Source organism: Rhinichthys klamathensis, unplaced genomic scaffold, assembly GCF_029890125.1.
Source record: "Rhinichthys klamathensis goyatoka isolate OS25496 unplaced genomic scaffold, OSU_Roscu_1.1 h1tg000265l_1, whole genome shotgun sequence".
In the NCBI taxonomy this organism is placed as follows: Eukaryota; Metazoa; Chordata; class Actinopteri; order Cypriniformes; family Leuciscidae; genus Rhinichthys; species Rhinichthys klamathensis.
Genome location: NW_026606786.1, coordinates 143,371 through 170,454, shown reverse-complemented (window position 1 = coordinate 170,454; position 27,084 = coordinate 143,371). Strand labels below are relative to the sequence as shown.

General features: G+C 37.8%; 1 protein-coding gene across 2 annotated transcripts in view; it reads right to left on the bottom strand.

Annotated features, from left to right (window-relative positions):
• hipk3b (homeodomain interacting protein kinase 3b) overlaps positions 1 to 27,084 on the bottom strand; it is a 98,359-nt gene that overhangs the window by 28,217 nt on the left and 43,058 nt on the right. For both annotated transcript variants that reach the window (XM_056267892.1, XM_056267891.1), the window contains exons 3-7: positions 14,306 to 14,429; positions 3,335 to 3,454; positions 2,535 to 2,621; positions 1,554 to 1,738; positions 1,280 to 1,442 (exon numbers count right to left, since the gene is read on the bottom strand). In XM_056267892.1, coding sequence (XP_056123867.1) covers positions 1,280 to 1,442; positions 1,554 to 1,738; positions 2,535 to 2,621; positions 3,335 to 3,454; positions 14,306 to 14,429 — 679 coding nt within the window. The remainder of the gene's footprint in view (positions 1 to 1,279; positions 1,443 to 1,553; positions 1,739 to 2,534; positions 2,622 to 3,334; positions 3,455 to 14,305; positions 14,430 to 27,084) is intronic.

Here is a 27,084-nt window from a genome sequence, read left to right as displayed (position 1 = left end):
TCGAAGCTGTCCCACTTTGCCATGATCTTCTGATTTCCTAATATTTCCTAATTTAGTAATAGGCCTATTCATGAAAACAGTAAGCAGTAAACTGTAGAATTTCAATCTTCTCATTTCTCTCTGCATTTCACAAATATTTGGGATGCGAAAGATAAAATATAATCTGCAATGTACGCTAAATTATGTATGGAAACTACTCGAGGGCAGATTTTTTTACCGATGCAACAAAACTTTTTTTTGAAGGGATGAAGTCAGTACGCACACGATTTTATTGGTAAAAGGCCAATTGGATGGAAACAATAGTTTAAATTCACAGTCTGATTATAGAAAATGTGGCAATTTTTTTTTCACACATTTACTTTGTCGATAACAAAGTGCAAAAAAATGGTGCTTTTATTGCGCTGACTTTCTCCGGTTCTGAACACGATAACTGCACACTGTGCATGCATTGAAGTTTTTTTTTGGAATACATCTAATGCACATTTAAACTAAACCGTTTTGATTAATGCCGATAGACGAAACCTTGTGTGTAGCTACTACTGCCTCACAAAGTTATGTCAAAGATGATGGACGAAAGCAAGCCACTACCCGCTGCTGAAAAAAAATAGTTGAATTACGTAAAAAATATGGGGTGTTAGACGATCGACAGTATGTTCTTTTTGTACGCTTTTGTACAGTTATGGTAACAAACTCTCTCTCTCTTCCTTACTAGACTCATATTTTGAGTGTGATTCATTGTCTATTTTGTGCTTTCTCTTTTTGGCCAAAAGTTTAAGATACATTTGACTGATATTTTTTGTTCTTTGTCTACAGCAATTTCTGTAGATATGATAATATCATTATCGTGAATTCTTTTGGCCACAATAGTCGTGTAGTGAAAACATGACATCATGATAGCTCTACACTAAAGATATTCAATTCAACAGATCATGGACTCCATGCTCTGCTGTTTTAGCTAGAGGAATGCAAAACTTTGCGGCCTTCAACGTGGCCTTCAGCACATGCGTCATGCAAAGCTTTGACCTCCACATGAAAAGTGTTAAAGATAACATCACCAAAAACTATTTTACAAGGTTGCTAGGTAACAAAGCGGGAATTGGACAAAGTAAACATTAAAAGTAAAATGAAAATTGCCGTGCAATTTTTAAAAGAGATTTTTGAACAGAAATAGGAGCTGATATGAGCTGGATGTATAAAAAAAAAAAAAAAAAAAAAAAAAAAAAATTCTTAGGGGTTCACAAACTTCCTAGCAGCATTGTAACGGCGATGCTTTCAGTACCTGAGTGTGAATGCCAGTCACCTTGCAGAAGGGCAGGGTAAGGTTGGGCGCTGCTCCAGTGCTTGGGACAGTCCTGACAAACTGAGCCTTGGTCCGGCTGAGGGACTCATAACTGCCTGGTCGTGAGCAGCACACGTCCATGATGTGAAAACAGGATTTGACACTGTAAAGAGATCATTCAGAACACAAAACCTCAGTTTTGTCAAAGTGCTTTATCTGAAAAAGTCAGAAGGAATGAATCACAAACAAGGCTGAGAAATGAAAAGCCGCTCACTGGTTGCTGTGGGGGAAGTCTAGTATGTGCTGCATGGTAACAAAGGGATGGCTAAGGGCGTCACTTGGGGCAATTCTTTCCTCAGCATCTATCAACAACATCTTCTTCAGCAAACCCACAAACTCTGCACGATCAACTTTCTCTGCCAACAAATCACAGCCTTCCAGATTCATCACTAGATTCACCTGGGAAAAAAAAAATACACAAACAACAAATAATTACTCATATTGAGGGATGCATAATAGTGCACATTAAATTGAACACAAGTGTCAGTAAAGACATGTATGTTACAATAATTTCTACTGCAAATAAATGTTGTTCTTTTGAACTTTCTATTCAAGAAACGCATCACGTTTGATAATAATAAGAAATGTTTCTTGAGCACTAAATCAGCATATTAGAATGATTTCTGAAGGATCATGTGACACTGGAGTAATGGCTGTTAAAAATTCAGCTTTGCGATCACAGGAATAAATTACTTAAAAGTATAAAAGTTTTTAGTTTTTGTAATATTTCACAAATTCTTTGTACTCTATTTTAGCAGCCTTGGTGAGCATAAGAGAAAAACAAAATCTTGTTGACAGTGTTTCACTGATCATCACAACTTAAATCTTTCATCCCCTCAATACAATTTTCTTTTTTTTATTAGGAAACATTTCACCTAAACCATTCCACAGATTTGACTTGCACAAAGCTTGGAATAGATTCCATGTGGTCCTACTGGATAAAATAGAGGATTGACACACATTTTCTGTCATTAGTGAATTGAAAGGTGCCTGCTGGGAAATAGACGTGATTTGTTCATGTTACACTTTTAACTTGCGCAGCACAAAATGAGATTTCTATTCGCATTTGTAAAGTAACCGCAGCTCTCCTTGTAGGGATTTTCCACTGGGAGAGAATGAATTGTGATTGATTCTGAAGACTGATGTGGTGAAAGTGGGATTTTCTGTGTTTTGATCCTGATCCAAAGATACGTACATGCGCTATGTCATCCAAACAGCTGAAGATGTACTTCCTGGCCTCTTTTGATTTCAGCCCCGTCTCGGTCTCATGCTCTTCTGTGGACTGAAACAAATGTATATTAAAGAAGACACAAAATCAAATAGACCCTCTTTACTTTTATACATGTCCCTGGTCTTATAATGCATTATTTATTATTGTGCACCAACATATTTGTTAACAGTCTTTCATTAAAATGCAATAATGGATGAATTTCAAGAAGAAATGTCCAGCACATAACCCCACAATAAAATCCAAAGATTCATATTTTTGAGGGGAAAAAAACAACAACTATTTTTATGATTATTAAGATATATTATTGCATGGTGATTTTTATGATCATAAATTGAATTCAGTCCAAACAAATAATTTCATGAAATATACTTAAATTTGTAATATACAATTTAAATATATCATTATTTTTTCACATTACAGTAATGGCATGAAAATAATTTTAAAATGCATAAAATCTTGGCTAAAACCATAAAAAAAGGCTATATTTATAAGTTTTATTATAGCTTGATATATTTAAGCCAAAATACTTTCTGGTCATTGTCTCTGAAACATGGGTGGGTAAAAATAATAGTAACCATCAATGTAACAGACAAGTTTTCACAATTCAATAAAATCCTGATAGATCTAATATTCAGTGGGGCTAGAATTTATTTGATCACATATTAGAAGTGTGAATTACAATTCATGTTATCTCTTCAACATGCTTATATCGTGAACATGATACAGGTGTTCTGGTGTGTGTGAGTCATTTTTCTTGGTCTCACTTTAAGTCTCCAGCCAGCATACGGTGAGTCTGACTCCCGGCAAAAGAAGCGAGAGGTCTTCGTCCCCACATTTAACAGATGCTCTCCTGGCATACCCTGCGTCTGAGAAATGTAGCGAATCTGAGGGGAGACAGATGGGGAAAAAGTGAAACCGAGCTAGTTGAACTCAATCATTGTTTATGTTTTAACACGGTCCAATGTAAATGGATACGTCAACAAAAGATGTACTGAACGTGTTATTGAGATCACATGCTGTTTCTAGGCATCTGAAGCAGCACGTGTTTTGAGAAACGCACAGAAATGGGTGGATTTATGGAGTCATGCTTGTGTGAAACCTATAGGAGGGTGTGTGTGGCCGTTTTGTGTGTGTTCTTACGTCAACGGCACAGTGGTGCGAGAGAAAGGCCTATTAGATGCTCAGTGTCACATGGGGACTTGCAGAGGTGCAAGTGCTGCAGTGGTACATCTTGACTTAAAATCAGATTACATGACCTCTCAACCCAGACTTTGAACATATTTCTTTGTTCTAAACAGCCCGTCGTGCTGGAAAACTTCAGGGAAGGATGAACTGATCCAAAGTAATTCAACACAATAAAAGTTGAGAATATTTGCACCAAATCAGTTTCAAGGCCATGACACACCAAAACAATGGTCAGCCGTCGGGTGTCTGTCAGCTCAGTTTTTGTGGTGTGTTCTGCACCATTGGGACTTGTCAGGGACCATGATGTCGGCTTTTTGTCCAATTGAACAGTTCAGCTAAGCAAACCAGTGGACAAGAAAAAACGAAAGCGATTAAAACAAGCAAATGATTAAGTCAAAAGGGCACACACAGACAAACAAATTTAACATGTTACCTGAGCATTCCAATACGCAAATATTTCCGACATGTCTGGAATGAAGAAAGTGAACTTCAACATGATTCATATTCAAAATGGTAAGCAAGCGCTGCTTTGTTAATTTGTATTTCCGTAGTCATAGTTTTTGTTTTACTTTTTGGAGTGAAGAGTATAAACTACTACTACCACTTGCTGATATAGACAGTTATTTTCCCTCACACAGGCGCAGAATATACGCGCTATTTGGCTGTTGGCTGTAGTCTTTGTGGTGTGTTCATGCGCAATTTTTTTTGGCCCAGCCCCAGACACAGGTGACACGAGGTGACATCACTACTTTGGTAGTTCTTTGACGCCGATTTGGTCACGCCCTTTAGACTGAAACTTCACACTTAAAAGTGTAGTTTAGCCAATAATGAAACTTCTGTAACTATTTACTAATGTCTTTCTTCTGTGGGGCACAACATATGTAGATATGGGAATAAATTAAGACATTTGGAGAGGAAGTCAACGTAAGGTCAATGTGGATATGACTAGGGGAAAACGGGTCTTGGATCAGCACAGAGGACAGGAAGCAAGAAGCTATTGTTTAACAGAGCTATGCAAGATCTGGTGAGACAGTTGAAAATTGATTTCCAATATCTATCAGAGTCATACACATCTAATTACACACCACATATCATAGCAGTCCATAATGATGAATAAAGAAATTCCTGTCGTGGTTATATCTTTCAGTGGTTTGGGTTATAAGTGCTTCAGCACAGCTGACTTCCAGTAATCCATCCATCCATCCATTCTCCAGCCGCTTTTCTGGGACCAGGTCACTGTGGCAGCAGGCTAAGTAGATGTGCCCAGTGCTGCCCACATGTCCTTTTCCCCCAACTACTCCTGGGGGTTCCCAAGGCATTCCCGGACAAGCTGGGAGATAAAGTCTCTCCAGCGTGTCCTGGGTCTCTTCCCAATTAGACATGCAAAGAACACCTCAACCGGAAGGAGCTTGAGCGGCCTGACCAGATGGATGAGCTACCTCAACTGGCTCATTTTTATACTATAGTAGGGGTGGGTGATACAAGTAAAAGTCTATAGAGACTTAAAATTATATCTCTATATTTTTCAAATTTTGGTGATAATTGATACATCAATATTTTTGCATTTGCTCAAAAAACATTTTTAATGTGATCTTTTCTTGCCCCCATGAAAAAGGCCCAATCTATCGATAGTTACTAAGTAGAACACACAAATCGCTTCCAGCAAAATCCTCACTAGTAAAATAATAATAATAAAGAAATAGTGACTACTTAACTGCTTTTTACTCAATGAACAAACAAGGATAATTTAAAAATCATATGTACTTAAAGGTTCCAAAATAAAAGTAAAATAAAAAATACAATTATTCAAAAAGTGCAATCTTCCTACCAACATTTTCTTAAAAGTTCTTTAAGAAAGAGAAACACATGACACTTTTTTACATAGAGTGCCAGATCTATTATAAATAACTATCAGAAATAAAAGTTTAAAAAGCAAATTTTTTAACGTACAATTAAAAAAGAATATTTAAGATTCAGCACTATTTTTTAGGTCAGTCTGATTTGTGACATTGAACCTGTTGACAAATGAACGTTGACAAAAGTTCAGATTTTGTTTCCATTGCCAAACCTTTCATTGAAGCACAGGGTGCTCTTTGGAACATTCTCAAATAAACAAATGCTAGATAGCATGATCATCAGGTTTAGTCAATGCTGTCTGTCGGTGGCAAAACTCTAACACAGGAGTAACAGCAATAAAAGCTGTAACCTTTGGCTTCCTAGCTAAATTTCTAATGGTAACCTTTCAATTACGGTAAAAGTTATTAGAAGAAGAAATTCCCAAACCTCCAGTAAGATTATTATTGTTATTCTTTCATTGGCATTTAAATCATGCATAACATGTTAATTAACTTTAAAAAAGGATGTTATCAGCCAACTGGCTAGTAAGTCCGTTTTATTTTTACATACATTTGGCACTTGGTGAGTGCTACAGTAATTCTGCACCCTGAGTGTGTTCTGTGTGTTTCAGCCTCTAAGAGTAACAGCTTTATTTTCAAACAGGGATGTATCACTTTCGTACTAGAAGAATATGGCTACATGTCCAAACCTGCACCCAGGGCCACAGTCTGCTAACCTGCATTTCTTCTACATTCAAGAGGTCTAATAGCCACTTGCTATAACACAGTGGCAGTGTCAAACGAAAGGCTCCACATGCCTGTGAGATGAGGCCCTACGATTGGTGCCGTAAGTGGGCGTTCATTTATGCTATAAATATCTTTTGCTGTGCGAGATTAAATTGAACACCCCAGTGAAGGAGGTGCGTGTATTAGGAGTGTGACCCCCACAAGCCATTTTAGTCCCTAGACTGGAATCCCACCTTAGGCAGTTAGGTGACACCCCAGAAATATAATTGTTCAGAGGCGATGTAGCGACGTCCTGTTAAACATACTTAATGTGCTCTTGCATTGCTATCCTTTGGCGGTAACAAACCTCAAGGGGGCGATAGTGTCAGTGTCAAATGCCAAGTATCTAGCGAACTTTTTTTTTTACTTTCCAGCAAAAGTCTCTTTCAAACTGTTGCTCAGTCATGACAGTAGTTGACCTGAAAGAGAAAACTGCCTATAGATGATGCCTGCTACCAACACTGCAAATACGGAGGTACTTTCGTTCCATTATAAATCAATGTCCAACATATTTCAAAACAGATCTGAGTGACATATAGGCCTACGCTACATGCAAAATCTATGGATGCATCGATCTTCAAATTCTAGCTAAAAATTTTATTTTCATGTTATAGCTGAGAACCAGCACAGTCTCATTACAATCCTTAAAGTCCCCTGTAGTCAATAATTGTATCCCTTAAAACTAATCTTTGATCACCAAAATTACATATTTAAATGTTTTTTTTTCTTGAAAAAAAAAAAAATCTTCATGCCTTAAAATAGCTTGAATGTAACTCTACACACCCTTGCCTCATTTAGTATACGCGGTTCTATGAATATGAAAATTAGCCCCGCCTCCACTCACACCAGCTCAGAGATCCACTCGTTGATGTGATTGGTTACAAGGTAGTATGTGACGTCAGAAACACCAGCGATTTCAAATCACGTTTTTGAGACTGTCTTTGGTTCAATGTAAAAACACCACATAGACAAACACCATTAAAACCCACAGGGGGACTTTAAGTAAATTTTACAATTTGGCGAATTGCTTGCAAATTCATATTTTTGTCTGATTTCATTCATACATTTTTGTACAATCTGCTCACGCTAGAGTCCTGCATGCGTGCGGGTATCCACTGGATAAACCGCTAATATTTGATGTAACGGGTGGAATATTTATCTTGTCATTTGTGGTGCGGGAGAGCGTCGGGGATTAACAGGTACAATTATGACTGTGGGTAGAATAGCCAAGAGACTATTTCAACTCATTTGGGTACCCACTGATAGGCAGCTGCTTTCAAACTGTCCGTTGCTTATTTGTGTTCACGTTCTGTAGTCTGAAGACAGTCAAATGTTTCTAAATACAGCACATCTGCGCGCTGCAACTGAAGAGATTGGCAGCTTCAGTCATTAAAAAGGAGCACTCTGATACTAAATCCCCAACCTTTTTTTTTTTTTGATTGCTGAAATTCAGGTTTTATGATTCCTGTGGGCTGTGGCTTTTTGTTTTTCAGTTAATTTTTCTATCCATATGTACCCCATTGTTAAGAGACCGCGGGGTTAAGTTGGGTGGGTGGGGATATTGTATTGATGTGTGTTTTCATGTTCTCAATATGGATTGATTATTGTTAGAAAATTAAAGAAATATCGTAATTAAAAAAAGGAGCACTCTTTGTTTGCTTTCTGTATCTATTCTCAATTTGACAAAAAGTTGTATTTTTCATGCTGCTAAAAGGACCAACGTCCACGAGTTTCAGGAGAGACAACCACATTTAAATACAGAGTGAATCCACTAAAATATCACAATATAGGCTCATTTGGCTATATGTTCTTTTAATTTATGGAGACATCTAAGAATCAATATATAGCCTATTTATGCACAATTGTTCAAAATAGCCTGTATGGGCAGACTGTTGACATAAACAAAAGTTTTGTAGACTTTTTACTTTCGCGTCGTAAAAATGTGATCCGTTTGTGTGATCGGCAAGCTGAGAGACCACGTATAGAATCAAAGGAAGTAATTATCAACTGGTTCAGATCAGCGGCCGATCATTTGGAGCATTCCTAGAAACTATACCTATAAAAAAAGTTTTTCGTAACCATACTTTACCTCAAAGTATATGGGTTGCCGACCCCAGGTTGGGAACCACTGATCTAGTGGATGGATCCTAAAACTGTCGGCAAAACCTCAAACAGTAGCTCCACCCGTGTCCTTTTAGAAGGAAGTACCGCACACATTTCTGAGATGGTCTCTGCTTCTTTGCAGTGCAAATGTAATTAAAGAACTGGTTGTTTTAATATGTACAGTGCTTTCTTTGTTCAAAAAAACACAACGTAAAGGCTAATGTTTTATGTATTTGAGCATCAGAGAAGAGAGACTTAGGCCTCGTTTACACTGTCAGTGAAATGTGACCCAATTCAGATTTTTTGCTCATATGTGACACAGATCGGATGTGCTCTATAACGTATGCATTCGGATATTTCGAGATTGGTTTCAGGCCTTGTTCATATGTGGAAATAAATCAAGATATAAATCAGATATGCATCAATGCGACTCATGTAAACAGGCAGATCGGATTTTCTGAGGCATTAGGCTCAGATCACCGCGGTTTAATGACGAGAGCAACGTCGACGCGCATCTACGAAGGGACGGATGGCCTGAAAATAGCACAGACCTTGGAGCCAAGATGGCAGCGGTGTGAATGATGACTTTTTTTTAAGCGTCCAAGTAATTTGAGGAGTTTAAAGCTAACAAGATGAGATTTAAGTATGTAAAGTTCAGATTGTGATCATTTGTTTCTTTTCTCTCGATAATTTTTTTGGCAATACTTAACTTTTGACTTGATATAATGGGCAAAAAAAGGAAGAAAAAGGAAGTTTTCAGTCCCTTCAAGAAAGCGTTATATCAGCTGGACACCTCGTGGAAGAGAGCTGCATGGAGTCAGCCGATCTGGAGAATTTTAATATTGAGACAGAAATCGTTACCAATGAAGAGGTGTTTGCAAGGCCTGTTTGCTCTACTCCATCCAAGAATCTGGTGAGTTCAAAAGGCATGAACAAAGTTTCTTTACCTACAGTCATTGTAGCGATCCAGAAGCTAACTGCTAAAGTGGATTAAACGCATGGTAAGGTTGCGGTTTCTTGCGAAAAACTCGACAAACTGTCTGAGAAGGTCTCCCATATAAGTGAAGAGGTCAAGAGGCACGATGTCAAGATCGTTGAACTTGAAAAGGAGAATAAGGATCTGCGAGCTGAAAATATATGTCTAAAAGTAGAGATGCACCGATTGATCGGCTGGTGACCGGAATCGGCCGATTTTCACGTGATCGGCCATGATTGGCGACCGGCCAGTCAGTCTGACATAATCCTATTTTATGCCGGTCAAATGCACTCGGGCGCCGCATGATTAACATCGCACAACATCAGCGGAGTAATTTATATAGTTCTATTTTATTTTGCGATTATCTGTTCAAAAAAATGTTCTATGCAAAATGTTCTATTAAAGAGAAGATAGAAAATAAATATTTGTGTGTGCTGTAAAGTGGTTTGAAAAAATGAAATCGGAATCGGCTAAAATCGGTATCGGCAGGTCAAACTCAAGGAAAAATCGGAATCGGGATCGGCCTAGAAAATTGTAATCGGTGCATCTCTATCTAAAAGAAAACTTGGATGAAATGCAATGGCACTCGCGTAGATGGAATCTCAAGCAACAAGGGGTCCCAGAACGCGATGGAGAAGATGCGTGAAGCGTGACGATCGACATCCTAAGAAAGATGATCCCTAGTATCCAGAAAAAGTTGGATGATGGAATTGATGTTGTACACCGCCTAGTGCAAAGGAGATCCGACGGAGCACCTCGTAACATCATCATGCGTTTTACCATGCGAGTGCGAACCTACAGAGACATGGTACGGCAGGCTGCAAAAGACTCTCGCTTTCTAAAGGAAAACAAGCTTTGCGTCGAGGCGGCGTTGGAGTTGGGGGGGGGTCTTGAAGTCCTGAACTTTGATGATAACAACACATTCAAAATTAATTGGTTGAAGAGATGCTTGCTTGAGTCAGATTCTATGTGGTATTTTATCCCTAATAATATATTTAAAAAGGTAGGTAGGGTAAATTAAGGGTAAATTACCCATTATATTACATTTCATCAATAAGCTCTGTTAGCCTGGAAATTGATTTACAACCACAGGCTATTCCAAGTGGTTTGATATGTCTGATGAAAGCTTCCCTTACCCATGAGTCATGTTCTAAACAACTATCCTTGTTATGTTTGGGAGGTGTTTCACTTTTAAGTAAAGATTGTAATAATAAATGTATTCGTCAACTCTCTCAATCAAGAAACTTATTTACTCCAAAGGGAAAATATTTTTGGGGTTCTATAATAGATAACATTCAATGGAGGAAAACATGGTTACTACCATTTAAATATTGCATACCCAATAAAATGAGAGAAGTGCATTTTAAAGGTCTGCATAATATGAAGAGTTTGGTTCCAAAACGCAATAAATCCATTTAGATTAATTTGAGTATAAATGTGTTTTCTTTCCAAGTGGAAAGATGAAAATCTCTATTTTCTGTTTCAAATTTTCACATAGCATTTGTAGGTCATAATAACAAAAAAAAAATTAAAATCCAGGTTTTGATTTTCAAAGATTTATTATAAAAACAGATTCTTTTTTCCCCAAAATGCAATAAATCCATTTTTTTTATTAAAAATTTAATCCATTGAATCAATATAAAAGTTTTTTTTTTCATATTGAAACTGTTGAGAATACACAACAACGTAAGTTTATTAGTATAATATTTTTAAGAACTGTAAAGAAGATTGAAAACATTTTTCCTCCTCCGAGTGCCTCATCTTCTTAATCTCCTCACGTAAATGATTCGATTTTGATGCCTTACGTTTCTTACCCACCGCAGAAACAACCACAGGTTCATCAATGCCGTCAAAATTATTCATTTTTTTGTTTGTTTGTTGATCGAAAAGTACAAAATAGATAAGAAAAACTAGGAAGCTGGGTGTATTTAAGGCGCTGCCGTTACTGTTTACATTGCGTGGAATGGTGCGTTGTGATTGGTTGAGAGAGGATATATCACATTCTGCAGAGAAGGGAGACTGGCGTTTGTCGCGGTTTGGAAAGAAAGGGAGAAAACGTGACAGAATAACACTGCGGATATCGCATTTTACTTAAAATTAAACATTGACTTTTCAATACCAACCAGATACAATACTGATTTTTGCAGTAACTAATTTTTTTTTTAAATGGCGTTTATCGTGTTTTGGAACCAAACTCTACATATATACCCTTGTTACTCACTTTTGTCCAATTACTGTGATTTAGCTGATATATGCACCTTCTGTAAGATTGAAAATGAAGACATCTGTCATTTTTATTTCTCTTGTAATGTTTTCATCAATTTTCTGGAATGAGTTGAGCTCTTATTGTTTTTCTAAAGTTAATATGAACGGTAATCTACGCTTTAAGGAGGTCATTTGTCTTTTTGAAAACCCAAACAAATCTTTAGAAACTACTGTTAACTTCCTTATCCTTGTGGCAAAGTTTTACTTTCACAAACAAAGGTTTCTTAAGAATTTTAAAGATGCTGTATGTGAAGTAAAATATTTAATAAAATCACTAAGAATAATTGATAATAGAAATGCATTTCTTTTTTGAAGAAATATGACGAGATCTTTCATTTACCATGATTAATATATGTTTGCGGTTTCTTTTTTCTTCTTTTTTTCTGTTTCGTTCTTTCCATTTTTGTCTACTTTCTTTTCATGACCATTGGTTAAAATAAAAATGTTTAAAAATCAGTTGCCATAAAAAAAAAAACTATTTCAGTAAAAAATTATTTCAGTCCTCCAGATGTTCTCTTGTATACTTTCCTTATGTGGGCTTCGAGGTCGCTAGCACCTTTATGACACGTACGTGCCAGCTTTGCAGGTCATGCATTCTGCTTCACACGGATCCCGACCGAGACGAAAACACAGGAATTTTCTCTGTAAATAATCTATGAATTTACATTTGGGCTTTTTTTTTTTTTTCGCTGTTCAGGAGCCATGTGCCACTGTTGCAACATTTGTAATACTAACTTTGACTACAAATGTTGACAAGCAAGCGCTGCTCTGTGTCTCCTGGCTGTTACCGCGGTGCTGAGGGTAATGATTGAGATGCAGTTTGACCAATGTTTGCGTTACGTACATGACCGACCGACCAATGATGCCGTGCGAGAAGGCGGGACCTAAAGCAATACAATAACGCACATCAACCCGATCACTTGTTTATCGTTCATGTAAACAGTACATTCAGATTCATCAATCTGAATGAATTCAGTCCGATTGAAACAAAAGGTGTGCATGTAAACAATGAATGGTGACTGTAGAAAGCAAAAGCCGAATCCCGGAGATTTTGGGCGTTCTAGAAATCCCGGCCGGACGCATTTTGTTAGGTCCAAACCTTGTAAAGCCATTTGAGCTTGATTTTGGTAAAATGTTAATAATATGACACATGCAAATGTCTTACGCAAGACATGATATCATACATAAAGCCACAATACTAACTTTGACTACAAATGTTGTCAATTCCAAATGCAGTCATGGACATTTGTATTACTGCCTTGGCAGTTTAACTTAAATTCTAGGCACTTTATTTTATGTCGTTTTTTTTTTATTAAGTATTTTTATGTGAAAATGTTTGAATAAAATGTTGAAAGATTTATGGCAGAAGCTTTATGGCAGAAGTAAGAAAAATCTTAAATAACTGATAGATAAATCGTAGAAATAATAGTTAAATGAATCAATTCATCCTAAAGCTACAGTATTGTATCAAAATACTGATGAATATAAATATAGTTCAAGAATGGTGCTTTTATGGTGCTTTTGGAGCTTGACAGCTGGTCAGTATCAGTATCTTAAAAAACAGAGCACAGTACAGCATAGGGGTTTGGATATTTCATTTGAGCGAAACTATTTCTTTCTATACAGAAAAAAAAAAAACCTGAGAAACAAGGGTGCCATCCTACAGTTGGGAGATCAGGAAATTAAAATTAAGGGGAAATTAAAGGGGTGCATCCAAATGGATCTAGAAACATTGAGCAGAGGAATCTGACATCAGGAATGTGAGCATTCTCATCGCCATTGCTGTAAAAAAAATATGGGGCAAATTCTGATATTCTTCTCACATAATTAAAGCTAGAGTGTTGTGATAATGGAGATGAATTATGCCCAGTAGACCAAATTCTCACAGGCTTAAAAAGACATCCAGGCATAATGCAGGGTTATATATGGGCAGTAAGGGGCATGTAGCTTTAAGACTGACTGGAGCTCATGGCACCCGTTGGTATCTTGAGATCCATAACCCAGCTGCGATAACAGCCCGGCCAAGAGGAGGAGGAAAACCCATCAAACCCCCACCTACTGCTATAAACCGCTGTGTCAAGTCAGGAGCTGCTGGGACTCTCCTTTCCAAACCCTACCCAGAAACACTGTTCTAATCTAGGCTTGTTTCAGTGTATCAATCACATATGCAGACACACAGAGACTTGGTAATGTCCCCCTCCTCTCAGTTTCACCCCGGGGCATTCAGGGGCCCAGAAGCAGGAGGAGTGCGGCCCAAAAACTAGAAAACACTCAGATCATAAGCCATGCACGCTCAGACAGAAGCAGCAGGAGTGCACACAAAAAACACCCACATGCTGACACTTGTGCGCCAACACAGACGCTAAGAAGCGGCCGTGAAAATTCTTCTGGAGATTGTTTGGGCCTGACAGCACATACCATGGCTCTGTGCTAAACAGATTACGTCAAGAAGAGACATTCTGTGTGTGTGATTCATTTTTTTGGTGAAATATGTGGCAGGTTTCATGAAATTTGTTTAAACAGGAGAAGAGACATGCTAAAAGAAAGGTGGATGCAGGAAGAAAGAGGCATTTTAGAGAAATTACCTGGTCAAACTCGAGGGCTCCTGGGTAGAGGGGCCAGCCCAAGAAGAGCTCCGCAATCACACATCCCAGCGACCACATGTCTATGGCTTCACAAAAAGGCAGGCCAAGAATAATCTCAGGAGCCCTGAAGATGACAAACACAAATATGAGCAACATAAAACACACACAAAAACAATTCTACCTTCATTTCACCCTCAGACTACAAACAGTGAGATCTAGTCCTCTGAATCAGTATGGAATTCCTGATTCAATTTAATTCCATTGCACAAACTCTCAATTGGATGAGTTTTGGAACATCTCAATTACAATGTTCATAAGCCCGTCTTAATTATTACTTCAGTTAATAAATTATTGCTTGATCGCAACATTTATGTGCATTATGCAAGACAATCCCATTTCCAAATGTGAATATTTTGGCCAGAAAAAGGTGAAAAGACACTTTCAACCATAAATAAAAAGTGTTACAGTAATTTAGGGGTATTATTTTGAAATGTGGTCACTGCACTAAAAAAAATGAAGGCAGTAATGGAGGGTTTAAAGCGGTCATTAATTGAGAAATCAAAGTTTCCTTCTTTTGACATGTAAGAGGTCATTGTACTATAAAAACTTTCTCCAAGTTTCAGAACTCAAAACTTCTTGTTAGTCCAAATACAGCTTTTATTGATCACTGGACTAAAAATAACATTACCTTCCAAAGGATCCCACTGCTAGGGAAGTGGTTCTTTATTTTCAACTATGTGAATGTCTCAGTTGAGCATTATTTGTTTGTTCGGTACATTTCACTGAGGATTCTTTGGTAAATCAGTTGCTCAAATCAGAGGCCTAAAATCAGGTTAGAAAATGGCCTTTTATTCCTATATTATGACAATTTTTGATGTAAAAATCATACTGACTTCAGCGCACCTCAGAAAACATTTTACAAAATGCAGTTCATGACCCCTTTAAAAAGTTATTGAACATACAGTTATGACAATTTCCTTAAAAACGACGAGGTAAAAAAAAAAAGAATCGTTCACAATAAGATCTAACATGCATTTGCAAAGTACATTACATTTTATACTAACTGACTTGGTTAATTTAACAAAATGTACTCTACAGCACTGGGCAGAGAAACAAAAAGTACATAGAACTGCCTGGAAAAGGTTACTCACATGGACAACTTAATTTTAACGTGAGGAGCACACACACAATCATGAAATTTAGAACACTCTTTCCCATTTGTACAGCGCAAGACCATAAAACTGATGCGATGAGTGACAGAGGTTCATGAACCCAATCAGCACAGACTCTGACATCAGCAGGACAGGAGCTTGCACTACAAATAATATTTTAGCGGATATTGGCGCATTAACTGTAAAAAGGGCATAATTTACAAGATCAATCTTGGATCAATATCAAATCATTCAAATTGATATTTTTACCCAGCCCAAAAAGGGATGCACAATATAAAGGAAAAAATATTAGTAAACAAAACATGAGTATTTAAATAAAAAAAGCGATTAGTCTTCAATTCATTAACCTTAAACCTACATCATTTCAGTCACCAGCACACCAAAGAGCCCGTTTAAAAAAATTGAATTAAATTACAACGCACAACTATATATCTAAAAACATTTTGCTTTTGTAAAGGCTAAGACAATGTATGTTAGTATCTAAGGCAAGGTATGTTAGTTTAGGGTAGGATAGGTCTCACGTAGGTTACCAGGTCAGATAATGTAGACATGGTGACACAGGAAGCCCAGTGACTCCTTAGCAACGAATCACCACATGATCTCATTGAATGGCATTAAGGTCTCTCCGTGTGAGATCGAGACGCTGCTCCAGTCATCACTCACCTCAGTAAGTCTGTCTGACTGATTACTGTTGCTCAGAGCTTATATTTCAATCATAGAAGTGTTTGTCCTTATGCTGTCTGTCTAAAAACTGTGACCTGACAACATAGGCAACATTTTTAGGCATCAAATTTACATGCATCTTTACAGGAAAACCAAGACATTAGCTTAGCAACATGCTAACACCAATAAAGCTTGTTTTAAGTTCTACCCAAGCCGTCAAACTGACGTCATCAGAGACACCAGAAACTACAGGGAAGTACATTTTCAGGTTTTTTTAAAGATTACAAAAGACATTTTTTTTTGTGTGTGAATCAACTTCTAGTTATGTATGTGCACTAACAAAGTAAACGGGGTAAATTTTGAAATGTCATGCCGACATTAAGCCCGAAATATCAGTTTTGGCATGAATGCTAAGTTCATGCGTACAGCTGAGAGCTATACATTGTTTCTATTGTCCATCACTCATTTAAAAAAATCATAGTTTTTTGTAGATTAATAATCACATTAGATTGCATCACGTTTCCCGTTTTTCCCACCCTCAAATTTAAAGGCATAGATCACCCAAAAAAATTGTCATCATTTACACACCCTCATGTTGTTCCAAACCTGTATGAGTTTATTTCTTCTGTTGAACACAAAAGATATTTTGAAGAATGTCAGTAACCAGACAATTGACAGCACCCATTGTCTTCCATGGTATTTTTTCCTACAATGGAAGTCAATGGGTGCCGTTGACTGTCTGGTTACCAACATTCTTTAAAATATCTTCAAAATTTTCATTTTTGGGTGAACTATCCCTTTAAAGGCTTAGTTCACCCAAAAATGAAAATTATGTCATTAATTACTCACCCTCGTGTCGTCTCACATCTGTAAGATCTTCGGAACACAATTAAAGATATTTTTAAATGAAATCCGAGAGCTTTCTGTCCCTCCTTAGAGATCCAACACAACTTACACATTCAAGGCCCAGAACGATAGGAATGACATCATTAAAGTAATCCATGTGACTCCAGTGGTTTAACCTCAATTTTATGAAGCAACGTGAGTGCTTTGTTTGCACAAATAAATATTTACGAATGCCGATCCAAGCCTTCTGTTCGCGCTCACCTTATCACAACTTATAGCTCGTTCACATCTCACCAGCGCACTTGGATCGGCGTTCGTAGATCGACTGGTAGAGACTGTTTTTCAAAGATGGCTTCTGCCTGTATACACAAAGTTGACTATGTATAAAATATCTTCTTATTAAACTGTCTGGACACTGACAAAGTTCTCAATGCTTCGGTTTGAAGGTAGGGACCCTCATTATGCTACCGTGTTAGTGTGGGTCTATTTTCAGCCTTGTTAGTGGTATTAACAAGCGATTTTTTTTGTCATTACTCTATGCCCAATATACTAGCGTTATACTAGCGTTATAGGCTAAACTGTTTTTAGAGATAAAACGGTTTACATTCGATAATCATGAAAACAAATCTCAGATAACGGTTGACTAGGTAACAATGTGTAATTAGACCAAAGGTTCATTTTGCGCCGGAGTTCTCCTTTAAGACCTCTTAAAATGATCATTAAGACATTATACCATTTAAGAAATGTAAGACTTTATGATCTTAAATATCTGAAACAGTTTTTTAAAGTGGCAAATGCAAGTGAAAAGCTTGCACTGAGATTTGCTTGTGAACCAACTAACTTGTGCATAATCTGGACGATCAGCTCAAAGATATTAGAGAATTCGGACTGTGCAGGTATAGTACACCATCTTTACTGATGATGACATTTCACATGCACTGCATAGGCATACCCTTGCGTACAAGTAAAAAAAAGTATACTTTGGGTTTTTCCATTTGTGTGGTGTGAATTAGTGCCCATTAACTGACCTAGAACAGTTTCAACACGGTCATTCATGAGGTTCAATTTCAGTTCGGATGCTGCCTAGAAATGTGGCAGCCTATGTAGCATGGCATCCAACTAAAGTTTGAATCAAAAAGGGAGAACACATTGTAAGATTCATCTCAAGCTATAATTCTACTGTATGTGGGGAACTAATGTGCATCAATGTTAGACATGCATAACACTCAGTAAAAAAAAAAAAAAAACCTGCATTAAGCCTCCTACTACAAGATCAAGATCCTTACATCAAACGAAGGAATTCAGAGAGCTTCCCGAAATCTCCATGCATAAAGCAGTTCAAACTCCACCAGCCGCAGGGTGATGATCCACTGCAGTTCTCATATATCGTCTCTCCCTCATAAACAGGTGAGAGTCAATCTATTAACGGCATCTCCATCCATATATCTGATCCGTCTCTGAGGGGCGGCACTAAATAATCACGGTAGTGAAAATATCTGCCCAGAGTGATTGCGTACAGTAATGAAAACGGGTATTTTTGGAGGGCACAATACATGGTTGTGGTTGATTTTTGTGATCTCACAACCCTTCACTTAAAGATTTAATGAAAATAATACGTTTTTGTGAGGAAAGAGTTCTGAAGATAGTCGAAGGAGAGCCGCACAATTAAGACCCGGGTATACTTCATTTTCCGCGTTACGCTTTGTCTCGCGCACTGCCGTTCAACTCAAGTTGAGTGCGCAAGCCTTTCAAACTATACTCTTTTGGGGTCACACGGACAAGTGCACAGACCGTTGTGGAACACGGACGGCCGAAGTATACTTTGGGCTTTAAGTGGACAGAAGAGCATCTATTGTAAATGCTTATGTGTTGGGAGTCATTTAATAAAGTGAAGTGGTTTGAATTACACACCTTGTAACAGTTTTATTTTACTTTAATATATTTTGCATCCATTTTGTCGAGTGCCTTGGCTTGATAGGTTTTTATGAGTCGCTTTTTCCCTGCATCCAAAGAGCACCGGGATACAGATTTTTAACTCCCGTGCAGACACCCCCAGACCCCAGGTTGTGAACCACTGGTGTAAACAACAGTCTGAATTATTTTTTTTATTTTTTTTTAATTACAGGTTCAAATGAACAAGAACAGTAAGAATCCTAGAAAAAAGCTAGACACAGGGTTCTTACAGCACTTTCCCAGCTCTTTCAAGCAGTGTCAGGCAGTGTTTTTCAAGGATGAGGAAGCGGTTAAAAATAAAATATATCCTAATAATTATAATTTACTTCAGAAAATCATTATTCGTCATTGGCCACACATTGCAGTTTAAATGAACACACACAATGGCCCTCATTTATCATTCTTGCGTAGAAACGGGCATATATGTTGGCGTAAGATTATGCTTGCACTCCTCTCACCGCCTGATTTATGAAGCTGTGCGTACCTTTGAAATCCAGGTGTACGCAATACCTGCCCTTGATAAATGCCGCGGCTGAAAACGATGGTCATTAGAATAACACGCCCCTATATATTCAAGTCTCTGCTTCCCCCACGCCCTCATTTTACGCCATGGACACACGGAAGACGGCAAAGAAGAGAAACTTCTCCGACATGGAGCCGAAATGACCTATCACAATGCATTTTTTTACAGCACGCGTTTTGAAACAATTAGCATTTAATTTCATATCACGTCACATGTATTGGGGTGTACAATAGTGATGATGATGTGATGTGGAGTACCATTCATTCACATTAATAATTGCATGACAATTTGTAATATTCTTCTTATTATGATTTTTATTATTAATGACGCTTATTGTTATTTAGAAGAAGAATGTCGTTATTATTATTATTTGTATTATTATTATTAATATTTAAAAGAAGAAGAATGTCATTTGTATTATTTTGTCAGTCTGAATTATTTTTTGGTCATTGAAAGCCTTTCATTACTGAACCCAGTCCGTGCGCACCTGCCGGGCCTAACCCTGAAACGTCAGGTAAAGCGCACAGGCTCGCAACTGAAGGAATACATATGCCTACAAATCAAATGCTTTGGTAAAGTCACACAACAAATTAAACATTGAAGTCCATGTTGCACAAAAATAAACACTGAAGTTTATAATTACTATGTTTTTGTTTTTTTACAGTGGGTCATAATATCTTTTAGTTTGTCAGTGTGTTTTGTGGTGTTAGGAATTGTTTTTCTGCGCATTTCCGCACTAACACAAAACGTGCGTACATGTACACCACCTCCTGAGCTGGCGTAGGATTTGAGCGTGCCGTACGCCAACGTCCATATTGATAAATCTCAAAGTCACCGTGGTGTACGCTGGAAATTTGGTGTACACACTTTTGATAAATGAGGGCCATTGTGTCCACATACAAATGTCTAATGGCGCTTTTCCACTACACAGTACCAGCTCGCCTCGGCTCGCCTCGACTCGCCTTTGTTTGGTTTTCCACTGTGTAAAAGTTGTACCTGTACCTGCTTTCGGGTACTTTTTTTCGTAACACCTCCGGCGAGGTTCTGAGGCGATACTAAAATGTGACGTGAAAACAATGCCGACTGCTGATTGGTCAGAGAGAATCATCACTATTCACTGCGTCATCATTGCACGCGCCAGATGGAGTATCCAGAATAACTCCGCCATTTTTAAATAGTTTGGCCAGAGATAGTTACTAAACTTACTACTACTATTATTATGGCAACTCGGAAGAATACGCCGTGGTCAAACGAGGAGGTGCAGGCATTCCTTTGTTTGGTTGCCGAAGAGAGGATCCAGCGAGAGCTTGATGGGGCAACGAGGAACGAAAGGCGTCGCTATGACGACCGGGTACTATTTGTGGCGGTACTTTCTGCAATGGAAAACGGAGCGAAAAGCGAGCCGAGTCGAGGCGAGCCAAGGCGAGTTGAGTCGAGTCGAGCTGGTACTGGTAATGGAAAAGCGCCATAACTGCTGTCTCAGCCAACCAATCAGACTCCAAAGTACCAGTAAATATAAAAAAAAACATAATCATGGAATGTTTTAAAATTTGAAAATGTGTTAAATTATTAAATTAACATAAGCAAAAAGGGGGGAAAAAATGCAATAATCCTAAAAATGTGCCATTTTAACTATCATCAATACTTTGGCAACAGCTACATTTTTAAACCAGAAATAGGCTAACATTGGATAAAATTAAGAACATTCATGTCATAAGAGAGAAAGCTCAAACTGGATGCTGATCTAAAATCAGCTCCATGCATAGTATGGCCTATATGATGCTATCAGTGTCCAACTATTTTTGTATTGGCATTCAAAATATCCTCTTGCCTCACAGGCTTACTTTTCACTAACCCAACAGTGGGACATGCAAGGAAACATGCTTCTGCCCTATCATACAGTAGCTATACAGCACCTGTGGGCCTGTTCCCAGAATATTTACTGAAGTCTTGTAATGAAAACCAAAGTCAAAGTAATAAATGAGTAATAAGACTCAAAGTCCATGGAGTCTGTTTAGCGGAAATATGGAACACAGTAAATTACCGGTAGTAGATAAACTGACTTTATTTTTTAATGTAATTGCAATGCATGTAATGCAATAAAATGTAAATAAAGACTGCTTTTAAATACAATATAGGCCTATTTTATATATTACTTTTTATAATTTTATACATTTTCTTATTCTGATAAAACTCCACCATAAAGAGACTCAATTATTTGTAGATGGTGGCATGTGTGTTTACTAAACATCAACACTTGATTCTGGTGGTCTAATTGTGGAAAAAGTGGAATAGCCATATACAGGTCCTTCTCAAAAAATTAGCATATTGTGATAAAGTTCATTATTTTCCATAATGTAATGATAAAAATTAAACTTTCATATATTTTAGATTCATTGCACACCAACTGAAATATTTCAGGTCTTTTATTGTTTTAATACCGATGATTTTGGCATACAGCTCATGAAAACCCAAAATTCCTGTCTCAAAAAATTAGCATATCATGAAAAGGGTCTCTAAACGAGCTATTAACCTAATCATCTGAATCAACTAATTAACTCTAAACACCTGCAAAAGATTCCTGAGGCTTTTAAAAACTCCCAGCCTTTTTCATTACTCAAAACCGCAATTATGGGTAAGACTGCCGACCTGACTGCTGTCCAGAAGGCCATCATTGACACCCTCAAGCAAGAGGGTAACACAGAAAGAAATTTCTGAACAAATAGGCTGTTCCCAGAGTGCTGTATCAAGGCACCTCAGTGGGAAGTCTGTGGGAAGGAAAAAGTGTGGCAAAAAACGCTGCTCAACGAGAAGAGGTGACCGGACCCTGAGGAAGATTGTGGAGAAGGACCGATTCCAGACCTTGGGGGACCTGCGGAAGCAGTGGATTGAGTCTGGAGTAGAAACATCCAGAGCCACCGTGCACAGGCGTGTGCAGGAAATGGGCTACAGGTGCCGCATTCCCCAGGTCAAGCCACTTTTGAACCAGAAACAGCGGCAGAAGCGCCTGACCTGGGCTACAGAGAAGCAGCACTGGACTGTTGCTCAGTTTTGCATGTCATTCGGAAATCAAGGTGCCAGAGTCTGGAGGAAGACTGGGGAGAAGGAAATGCCAAAATGCCTGAAGTCCAGTGTCAAGTACCCACAGTCAGTGATGGTCTGGGGTGCCATGTCAGCTGCTGGTGTTGGTGCACTGTGTTTTATCAAGGGCAGGGTCAATGCAGCTAGCTATCAGGAGATTTTGGAGCACTTCATGCTTCCATCTGCTGAAAAGCTTTATGGAGATGAAGATTTCATTTTTCAGCACGACCTGGCACCTGCTCACAGTGCCAAAACCACTGGTAAATGGTTTACTGACCATGGTATTACTGTGCTCAATTGGCCTGCCAACTCTCCTGACCTGAACCCCATAGAGAATCTGTGGGATATTGTGAAGAGAAAGTTGAGAGACGCAAGACCCAACACTCTGGATGAGCTTAAGGCTGCTATCGAAGCATCCTGGGCCTCCATAACACCTCAGCAGTGCCACAGGCTGATTGCCTCCATGCCACGCCGCATTGAAGCAGTCATTTCTGCAAAAGGATTCCCGACCAAGTATTGACTATTGAGTGCATAACTGAACATAATTATTTGAAGGTTGACTTTTTTTTATTTATTAAAAACACTTCTTTTATTGGTCGGATGAAATATGCTAATTTTTTGAGACAGGAATTTTGGGTTTTCATGAGCTGTATGCCAAAATCATCAGTATTAAAACAATAAAAGACCTGAAATATTTCAGTTGGTGTGCAATGAATCTAAAATATACGAAAGTTTAATTTTTATCATTACATTATGGAAAATAATGAACTTTATCACAATATGCTAATTTTTTGAGAAGGACCTGTATTCACTGAATTATTCTTTTTGTGTTCCACAGAAGAAAATCTTTCAAACAACATGAGGGTTAAGAATTGATACAATTTGCATTTTTGTCTGAACTTACACTTCAGAAGTGAACAGTAAGATGAACCGTGACAACCTTTTCTTTACACAATCATTGGTTTGTAGAGGGTCAATCATTGGTCTCACTTGTTTCGGCCCTCTCGCATGAATGTGAAACCCACTATTTTGAGGTCTTAACGTGCAATCTGTGAAAGCAAACACCCATGCGTTACTTCAACATGATCCATGATAAGTAGCTAGGCGGCATGAACCTTGTGTGGGTGTATAAACTTTAACCCCCTGGAGTCGGCTATCGCGCCGGCGCGATTGTCTCGCTTTTTTTCTTATCAGTGCAAAAGAGACTCAAAATACTCGGTTGATTTTGATCTTACATAAGTGTGATACATCATTAGATCCTGCCAAGTTTCTTTTTTTTTGTGGATACTCACAATAAAAACAAAGTGTTGTGCTTTTCACCAAATAAAGATAAACAAACATGATGCGAGTTCTGCGTTCTCTGTCAGTGAAGTCCATTCTGAAACGCGTCCTAAGATTAACTGTAACTCCGCGATTACTTGTCACACAGGCACGAGAGATTTTTCTTTATGAAGCTTGAATTCTCTTCTTTTAAATGAAGTAATTTATATAAAAAACAAATATTCTCAGTTTATGCAATCAGTATGAAAAGAGAGTGCTGTCAGTATTTTTTTTCCCAGCTCATTACACTTCATTACGCGTTAATCTGACACGCCCACGGAGGACGCGCGCTATTCAAACGCAAATGTCGAGGCAAGCCATGACAATGCCCACATCAGCCGTTCCACCACGGCGGTAAAATGTGTGGTGTATTTGCTGCCTTTTACCGCTAAGAGGCGCTACAATCATAGACTCTGAAAAGTGTTCGTTTATTCCGGTTTATTCTCTCTAATGCGTAATCTGCTACCGCACCGCGGCTGATTCAGAGCGATTGAAAGCTGGTAGCAGATGAATTCAACAAGTGAAACGTAGTTAAAATAATTCATAATCACAATACTGAAATTAGGCTACTGAAATGTAATTGAATAAATAATGAAAACATTTCAACATAAAACATTGCAATAAAAACATTTAGGCTACATCAATGAGGCTTTACAACTTTAACAGCGAAGCCTACAGACTAGCTCAGTGATCAACGCAACACGAGCTTCGAGGAGCTTCAATCGACCCGAGATCGAATCTCAATGTAGCATACATGTTGTTAACCGATGTTGGCCTACAGCGTTTATATTTTACCACCTTGATGCTTAAATAAGTAACTGTTTATAACGGTTTACTTATTTAAAGTCAAGAGTTTTGTTTAATTATCATTACAACATAAATTTGCTACATTCCTGTAGAACCGCAGCCGCTGCACAAACGACAAAAACTGATGAAGGAAGATTGTCAGCCGATTGCATCAGAAAATGAAAATGAAGAAGCTCGTCTTTAGTCTGCTAAATTATTGTGTAATGTAAAAGAACACTAAAATTACTTAAGTTTGAAACCAAGTTCGAACATTTCAAGGTTTAAATAAAGTGTCGGGGCAGTTTTTTTTTATTTAAAACAGGGTTGCATCGGGTTTAGAGTTTATTTCTTTTGCGATGCAAAATAAGAAACACTAGGCTAATCTTATTCTTGCGACATTTTAAATTTGTATTGCCAAAGAAATTACAGCTAAATTAAACAATTAAAACAGTACAAAACGAAAATTGTCCAAAGAAACAATTAAATTAAAAACATGCGTTTCTCTTTGCCTCTCTCGCGCTGGATCTCTTTTTAAGTTTATTTAGTCTCCCTCGCTGCGTGCGCCGGGTCTCTCTCGAAATTAAACATTTCAGGGTAAAAACACATCATACAGCTGATAATACTGTATATGTCGCTGCGTGTCAGCCATACAAATCACGAAAAAATTATTTAGCCTTTAATTGTTGCTCCAAAGACACAGCATGCCTTGTTGAATTCACCTTACAATAACTTCAATTGAAATTTTGTGTGAAAAAACTTTAAATAGGCTACAATAAATAAACTACAATATTTATAATTTAATAAGATATGGGGCCTACATTTGGACACAGATTTATCCTTACAATAATTTTGCCTGCTCATCAGGCTGGCTATCCGACACCCTCCATATGAAAGAGGAACATTAACACCTTTGTCCAGCAACGGTCCCTCCAACCCCCCACAGGCTATCGGAGTCTGAGGCTGACTTAACACAAAGAGAAGTCGCAATTCACACTTAAATCGCTATTCTAGACAGTGTGGATAATGAAGGAATTAAATGATTTAAGTTACATGTAGCCTAGTGATATTTCTGTCATAAAAGTTTATTACTAAATATTTCATTATTTCAATAATTGATGAAATAAAACTGGTTTGGGCCAGCTTTTTCCAAGCAAAACTAAATATAATCTGAAAAAACGCATGTTAATTTGTTGTCATGAACAAAATGTTCAACTCAATATTAAAGTCTACAGGGATCTTTGGATCCTTACAACCAGGCATGCAATTTGTGAATTAAGTTTTTATTTTTTGTATTATTCAAATAAATATCGAAACACGGTGCTTCGTGGTAATGCTGCTAAATTAAATAACATTTATAGAATAATTATGAACTTAAATGAAACAATATCGCAACATTTCGACAAATACATTATTTGATTTGTTTTTACATTTTAATTCAGGGCGATTTAGCCTGCATTTAATTAGAGCGAGATTTTCACCCTTGTCTTGTCATTTTCTCATTGGGAAGCGCTTACATTACATGTTTGAGTAGATCCTCTGTACCTCTCGTTTTCATATGGATTAGCCTACATAATCAGATAACATTTATTAGCCTAAAAATTTAGACATTTAAAGGCTTTAGACATAGCCGATTTCTTATCGTGACTGAGCTGAAGTGGCTTTCGGTTCATTTTTGTGACGCGCAGTTCCCGGAGACAGAGACGACAGATATACTGTTTTTGTCGTTAGCCTAATATGAATACAAGTTTACAGTTTTGAACGATGTAAGCTACTCTACTCTTATCTGTATGACCAAAAAATTACGGAGTCGCCTATTAAGTTATTTTAGCTGTAATAATGAGAAAAATAAATTAATCTAAATGAACGCGCCGCCGTGTTTGTCGAACACTAACTCACCATGCCAGAATAAAACCCGACTTTAGAAAAATGCATAGGGCCACTCGGCGTGGTGTGCCAAAACACTTAATTATAAACTTCAATATTTCATTCAAAATAATCTCAACACGCTTTGTGAAATTTTGAAAAGCCGTGCATGCATTAGGGCCACTGGAACTAATGAACAACTGAAACGCTGGTTTTGATTTTATTGTTTGTCGTTTAAACGTGCCTGTTGCATATCTCTATTTTATATATTTGATATTGGTGAAGTAGCCTATAGCATTGATTAGCTGTGGGGGGAGGGGTGTGGGGATTAAAATAATTCAGCAGAAGCAGGGATGTTTAGACGAGAAGAAAATCCCAGTCCCCCCTGGCAAATCACACTTTACTTAAAACCATGTTTTTAAAAACTCTAGGTTGTAGGGAACAGACCTCTCTGCCATGCGCGCGCATGGTTTGGAACACAATATCTGTCTCGCATGCACGCTCGCTCTAGATAGATTACGGGATATTTTAACTAATTTGCGGTATAACTAGTCGATCACGAGTGGCTCAAC